General features: G+C 41.8%; 1 protein-coding gene across 1 annotated transcript; it reads left to right on the top strand.

Annotated features, from left to right (window-relative positions):
* Positions 1-1,130: 1,130 nt before the first annotated feature.
* LOC125968757 (E3 SUMO-protein ligase CBX4) lies at positions 1,131-7,019 on the top strand. Its single transcript, XM_049720140.1, has 5 exons — positions 1,131-1,407; positions 1,540-1,583; positions 1,942-2,007; positions 3,612-3,678; positions 4,589-7,019. The coding sequence occupies exons 1-5, from the start codon at positions 1,339-1,341 to the stop codon at positions 5,990-5,992; spliced, it is 1,650 nt and encodes a 549-aa protein (XP_049576097.1). The 5' UTR covers positions 1,131-1,338; the 3' UTR covers positions 5,993-7,019.
* Positions 7,020-7,315: the final 296 nt, after the last annotated feature.

Genomic DNA, 7,315 nt, shown 5'->3' with positions numbered 1-7,315 from the left:
CATGGCAACTGATGGTAATTGCCACCCTCATCTCCACACACAGGAACCAGGGGAGATGTGTTCACTGTCTCGCCACAGCTCGTATTTTTTGATACCGCTCAAATGCTTCTGAGCACTAAATGAACAGCTATGGGGTTAAAACCGAGACAAAAGAGAAGTTTGTGTGTGTGCGCGTGAGAGAGAGAGAGAGAGAGAGAGAGAGAGAGAGAGAGAGAGAGAGAGAGAGAGAGAGAGAGAGAGAGAGAGAGAGAGAGAGAGAGAGAGAGAGATTTTCTGCCAGTGGGTCACTTTTTAAACTGTATATTTAAATGATCTTGTTGCAAACAGGAATTGTTACACAACTCTTGAGCACTGTGCAATACATTATATTGGTTACGTTGAGCATCTTATTAAGGCTTCTCCAAACTGCAAAGTGAATACAAAGATACAAAGATTTGAAATTTCTAAATAACATTATGCGTGTCTGAAGATAATTGCTAGCATGAGCAAAGTCTGAGAACTATGTAATAGTCTACTCAAATGTTGAACTACAGTAGCATTAAACTGTGAATTGTGACATGCAGTTATCTAACTAGCTACGTAGCTATACTTGCACTCTGAAAATGCACCTTCTGTTTGGCTTGTCCACTGGCATCCTCTGTGCTGGCCCACATTGTTTTTTTTGTCAAGAACAAAATTATTTCAATTATGCCCCTTCCTTTCACGATGACAATGATAACGGTTATGAGCTAAATATGGCTCTTTGATAACATAATCATGACGAGAAGTGCGCAAGTTTTTGTCAAAGAGATGGGAATGGAGATCAGTGTCAGTGAGTGTTCTGTCATATGTTCAAAATGCTATTTTGTAAAAAATATTATAAATATATAAACATAATATATATAAATAATAATAAATATAGAAATATATAACATTTTAGAGCGAATTAGAAAAGAAAAGAATGGCAAAGGATCTGCACACAAAGCAAAAAATCTGTTTGGAATGTATTTTTGGGTCAATATATATTTTATTCTTTTTTTTTTATTCTTGAACAATCTTTCCAATAACCCCTCAAAATTCCTAACTGTCCAACCGTCCGTGAAATCAGCACCCAAGTAACACCGCCCCCTTGTGCCCGCCCCATCGTCTGACGTCACACAAACGGCTATTTTGCATGAAGTGTTTTTTGGCCGCAGCTTCCAACCTTCCACTGCTGCAGAGTGAGTGTCCAAGGAGAAAGCGAAGGAACGTTCTTGTGCTTTTCCATTTGGAGGAAATTAGGTGTCGGAAGTCGAAAAAAAGGAAAGCAGGACCAAAAAAAAAAAACAGCCACACGAAACGCTGCGCTTGTATGCGAAAATGGAGCTTCCCGCCGCGGGAGAGCATGTCTTTGCGGTGGAGAGCATCGAGAAGAAGCGTAGCCGGAAGGTTAGTCGCGTGAAAATGAAGCTTTCCTCTTCGCTCAGACTGTTTACATTTTCTGACAACACGTGATGTTTTACGATGACCCGAACCGCGTGTTCTTGTCGCTGCTAATGCTGCTCATTTGTCTTTTAACAGGGAAGGGTTGAGTATTTGGTCAAGTGGCGTGGATGGTCCCCAAAGTAAGTGACCCCATAAACGTGGTTTGGCAATGGTTTCTGCAACTGTCACATCGTAGCGATTGAGATCATGGGCGGTTTGCTCTTATTTACACTTCTTTGATCTTTGATGGTTGTAAGTTTACTATGTGTGCAATGCACAATACCTCCAATTAAAGACATGCACACCGCTTCTTCATTTTGTCGTTCGGTGTACAGTAGGCTTTTCAAAGTTACTGGTGGTTGATTATAGCCGGTATGTTTCCGCATGTTTGCCAATGTCACCTAACTAGTCTTAAATCAACAACAGTTTTTTTGTGTGTGTGTGTGCCAGTTATGATGTTTCTTGTGTTTGTCTACTAATGACCACCTCTGCAAACAGGTACAATACATGGGAACCAGAAGAGAACATTCTGGATCCAAGGCTTCTTGATGCTTTTGAAGACAGGTATTATTATTTATTTTTTAGCAGTCGGACAAAACCAGCCTTACAAGTGCCAAAACCCACATTCGGTTTGTGTTAGCATGACAAAACATGTTTAAATCCACTTGTCCTTACTTTTCCGGTGTTCAACACAATACTTCACCTCTTTCAGTCATCGACATGTTTTAAGCACGATTTGCGTGTGTTTATAGCATAAACTTTGCCGCCTCGGCAAACATCCAGGAAAATCCGGTGTTGACGATAAACTGTCTGCATCATGTGTCAGTTATTCGACACCGTCATAAATACCGGATTAGGATTAAAACCGGTGTCATCGTAGGGTCAAATCGGGGGAAAGGTCAGAGCCAAGTGGAGCATCAACGCCCTTTTGTCAGATGAGCTTTCTTTGCATGTCAGCATCATGTTCTCATGCTTGAGTGTCCCACCATCCATTCATCACATGCAACTGTGACAATTTCCACAGAACATGGATTGAATACTTTATGTACTTTATTTCATTGTATTTAGCACAAATGCTTTGTTAGCATGTGTGGAATGTTGTTGTCTGGTTAGTGATTCTAATGAACTTGCACACACTTCAAACATTCATATCATAGTGTTTTATTCCTAGCGTGTTTGCAAAGTAAATTGGCTGTTTTGCAAACTTTCAGTATCACCTTTGGCATCTATTCAACCATAGTTAATTAACACTGGACGAGTCATGCTCACAAGACACTAAAAGTGCACGTATGAGTCTGAGATAGTTTTCTCACTTCTGCCGGTGAAAGTCCAATATCCTCATGAAGCAATAGAAGCTCTAGTTTGGGAGGAAGAAGAAGACTTTAGGCTAAACATCTTGTCGTCATCTGTTTCTAACTTGTTGAAAATGCACATAGAAAGGAACTTTTTGTTTACCGCTAAATTGGAGTCATAAATTACATGATCTTTAAAAATGTCAAGATGTGAGCAACTTCCTTGTGCTCTATATTAGTAGAGAGTTTCTGTGGTCAAATTCTGGCTAACTGCTTAAAAAGTCTCTGGCCTCAATAACTGAATATTTTTTATGGATATTGTGTTAACCTGTCACTGGCTTTTCTCTAAGCCTGTGTGTTATTTCACACACTGCAACCTTTCAGGCGCAGGTCACATGTTAACATGGACATCGCTCTCCGTCTGTTTTAGCAATTACCTCTCTCTCTTTCTCTCACTCTCTCTCACTCTCTTGCTAAAGGAGAGATTTTATTGAAACTAATTGCATGTCTCTCCGGGGAGCCAAATTGTCCGAATGCCAGACTATGAAAATACACTGAGTCGTCACTGTAATTAGATGTGAGGGAGGCGGATGGGGGGAGGGGACTGACATCACTTCTGTCTTCAGTATTGAGTTACTGCTATGGAGAGAAGAGTATAGAGAGTTGGGTCAACAAGGGCCTATACCCTTTAGTGCCTAGATATATTCCCAAAACCAGTGGTGAGTTAATTTGGCAGGGGGGGTCTCATTTGACTGCAGATCAGTAGCTCCAGTCGGACTCACGTCCGTATCATTTATTATACAGTGCGTTGCTGTGTGACAGCAACTTTGCTCAATACAAGGTGGCTTCCATCACAACCTGCTGTTTCTCTCACAGGGAACGTCAAGAGCAGCTGATGGGCTATCGCAAGAGAGGGCCCAAACCCAAGCACCTTCTGGTTCAGGTAAGAAAGTATACGGTTCTGCATGTGGATGAAGAATTACTACTAACAACGCAACACTAGAATTTGATATTCCATAAAGGGTGGGGATGAGACACACATGAGACTTGTTTTCTGACAATTATTTGAAATGTAAATACTGTATGATGAAACTGTTCGATTCAATTTGCAACATAGGATCCCAATATTGTAACTTTCTTTAGCTTCTTTGTATCAAAGACATTTTTTTCACAAATCTCATCCTTATGATTTCAGAAGGGAATTAAAACTAAGAAAGTTTAATTTCTAAGTTTAAATTGTTGAGAAGCTGTAATTGTGACCTAACTACAGTAGCTGTAGCTCCAAGAACGTGAATGGCACATTTTGCGTATCTTTTACCCGCCCTAAAGGTCAGTAGTAGCACTCAGAGGAATGCTTCTATTCCTCTCAGGAAAGGTGTCAGTGGTAACGCGTGCTCAAGTCAATGACAGGTCACAAAAGCATGCCGAAGGCATTCCTGCTAGCTGAGGTCACTGCCACAGGAAACACTTGAAACAAATGTCACCAGAGGTGCTTGTGAATGGGGGTGTGGGGGGCTGTGTGATGTTGCCTATGAGAGAAGGGATTTACTGTGTCCTGCAGAGGTTACCTTACATATACAATGTATCAAGATTAGTCTCTCAGTACAACTCATGGGCCACTCGGAAGCAAACTTTGAAAAGAAGAACTTGTTACTTTTTCACCGACTGGGGAATTTGGCAACATTTCTCAGTTAATAATGAAATTCCACTAATCCTAATGCATGCATCCTAATTACAATGGTTGAGCCACTGTTGCTGTTTACTTGGTCTGCATGCTTTTGAAAGCTAGTTTCTATACCTTCACCAAGACTTGAGGTCCATCACCAAACAATTAATGACTTTGTACTTGACAGGTCCCATCTTTTGCCCGGAGATCCAGTATGCTTGCTGGCCTTCATGAGTCATCCCTGGAAGAAGACAGCTGTCACAACACCGGTTCCGTTCCAAAGCTGCATCCCCAGAGCCAGCGGTACCATCTGAACAGCAAGAAGCATCATCAGTACGAGCCCATGAGCCGAGACCGAGAGACTGAGCAGCATGCCAATGGCACCAAGTTCTACTATCAGCTGAAGAAACACCATCACTACCAGCCGGGCCTGCAGGTGCATGAGTCTGTCTTTGCCAAGCCCAGAGAGGTCAAGGCTCCGGAGCTGCCCATCAAAGGGTACAATCTTCCCCCTGTGCTGCAGCAAAAATGGTTCCGGGACAAGACTTCAGGCGTCCTGACCAAAGTAAAGGACATCACCATGGAGCTGAAAAAGCTCCCGGCAGACCTCAACGGCCACAAAGAACTGGAGAAGGAGAAGCCGAAAGACCACGCCTCAGTACAGCATAATGGCGTCAGTGGCAGCAAACTGAAAATTGTGAAAAACAAAAATAAGAACGGACGGATTGTTATTGTCATGAGCAAATACATGGAAAACGGAATGGAGGCGGCAAAGCCTACGAATGGTGAATCCCAGTCGGCAGAGACGTTTTCGCAAGGAGCGGACAACACGGAGAGGCACCTCGAGAAGATGAAGCTGGTCAAACATCTCGGGCTCGTTAACGGATTTGCAGAGAAACCCAAAGCCGCCTCGGGATGCACGGGAGATTGCACCAAAGAAAACCAACAGTCCGCCCAAGCTGAGCCTACTGTGACGGAACAGGATAAACACGATGAGGTCAGGGGTCAGTGTCCGCTTCCAGCCGATCAGCCTAATCGGGTCTCGTTGCCTTTGGATACTGGAGTTCCTGTGTTCACTGACAAAAAAGCAGCCCAAGATGAATTTCAAAGATTAAAGCGACACCTTTCTGACACTGACAGTGAGGAGCACGGGAGTAACAAGAGGTTTTTAAGCTCCCACCACACAGTCTCCTCACCCACCCAAAGCATTAGCACTGACCAAAATGGCCTCCGGGCTCCCTTTTCATTGCGGCACTGTGACTATGCTGATCATGATCAAGAGGAGCCTATTGACTTGAGCATTGTGAAGCCCAGGCCTCAAGTTGCCGCTTCCGCGAGAAGCCAGCCAGAACTGCACATACAGGATGGAACACAGACAGACTCGCAAGTGAAAGATCAAACTGAAAATCAGCCCCAGGCTGAAGAGCAAAAAAGTGCGGACACAGTTGATTCGGTGACTGTTGGTGAGCGGGAAAAGGGAAAAGTGGAGACCTTGTTTCCCTCTTTTCAGCCGTTTCTTGGGAATATAGTCATCACAGATATTACTACAAACTGCCTCACAGTTACCTTCAAGGAGTATGTTACAGTGTAGCTGTAAAAATGTACATAAGATATATTTGTATTTTCAGAGGCGTGAATGTGCAAATACTAGAACCTGTTTTTGTATCATTTTGTACAAAGAAAAGCATTTGGATTCTTTGCTTTATTTGCTTATTTCCTGCATGACAAGTTGTCATTTGTTATGACTATCACATGCAGTATTTTCAAACTTAGTTCAGAAAGCAAAGAATGTTAGAACTAACTGAAAATGCACTTAATGATTTTTTTTAATTTGTGCTTGCTACAGTCTACATTCAAAGTCTTGTAAAGAAGATAGGCTTTATATAAATGTTTGTATGGAAGAATTCTATATAAAAACATGGTCAAATACACTGTATGTGTATGTGTGCGTGCGTTCGTGCGTTAGGTAAAAGTGTGAACAAGATCAGATAGATGCTTTTTAGATACTTGTTTTAAAACTAACAAGCAAAACACATTCGTCAATAAGTGTCATTTGTATTTTTGAGGAGTGTCAAATGAAACTTGCTCAGTGTTTCTTGTTTTTATTTGTCCCTGCTTTTGTTGTCTGACACTGTGCCTCTGACACTCCATTAAGATGGTTAAGTCTGTGCAAGCATTTACTGATTTATCTTTTGATTGCAGCACTGCATTCTTCAATGTGATTGATATCCCAATCACAAATCCTTGTGCTAGTTTATCTGTGTAGTCCATCCAATTCATACCACCAGATGGGTTATCTATCATTCCATTCTCCACGCTCTGTGTGGCCCGCACATCTGTGCTGTGTCTTCAGAGTGTGTTTCATAAGGACATATCAAACCCTCATCAAATAACTTTGAGAACACATTGGCAACCTCAACAGCATATACAGAGAGGTGCCCTTGTGTTTTACTATGCTGTATTACTCTCACTTTACAATAATGATGTGTTTTAACAGAATAACTATTACAACATATGTGATTTGTATGAGTGCAGTGATGCATTTTCATGTTTTGTGTGCAGACTAAGTGAATGCTTCCTAAACAGTTTTGCAATAATAAAATTATTTGCAAGTTAAAGTTTGCCGCATGGTTGATATTATGACTTTTACACCGATTAGCATAGTGGCTCCTCATGTGCTTGCTGGTTAAATAGCAGAAATTGGTAGATTTATCATAAGCATGACTAATGAAACATTTTATTTAAAAATGAGTGTGGTCGTTATTGCCGTCATTTATTATTTTAAAACCATTTTCATGCAAGGATCGCACCATCGTTTACTGTCCAATATCAACGACCAAGGCAGGTGGTCTCTCGAACAAAACTGCTGCCATGTGGAGAGCGCCCTGGTGCATTTTTCACAAAAGCGGTGGCA

This window comes from Syngnathus scovelli, chromosome 5 (assembly GCF_024217435.2).
Source record: "Syngnathus scovelli strain Florida chromosome 5, RoL_Ssco_1.2, whole genome shotgun sequence".
Classification (NCBI taxonomy): Eukaryota; Metazoa; Chordata; class Actinopteri; order Syngnathiformes; family Syngnathidae; genus Syngnathus; species Syngnathus scovelli.
The sequence above is the reverse complement of the archived record's forward strand: the minus strand, read 5'-3'. Positions and strand labels throughout refer to the sequence as shown.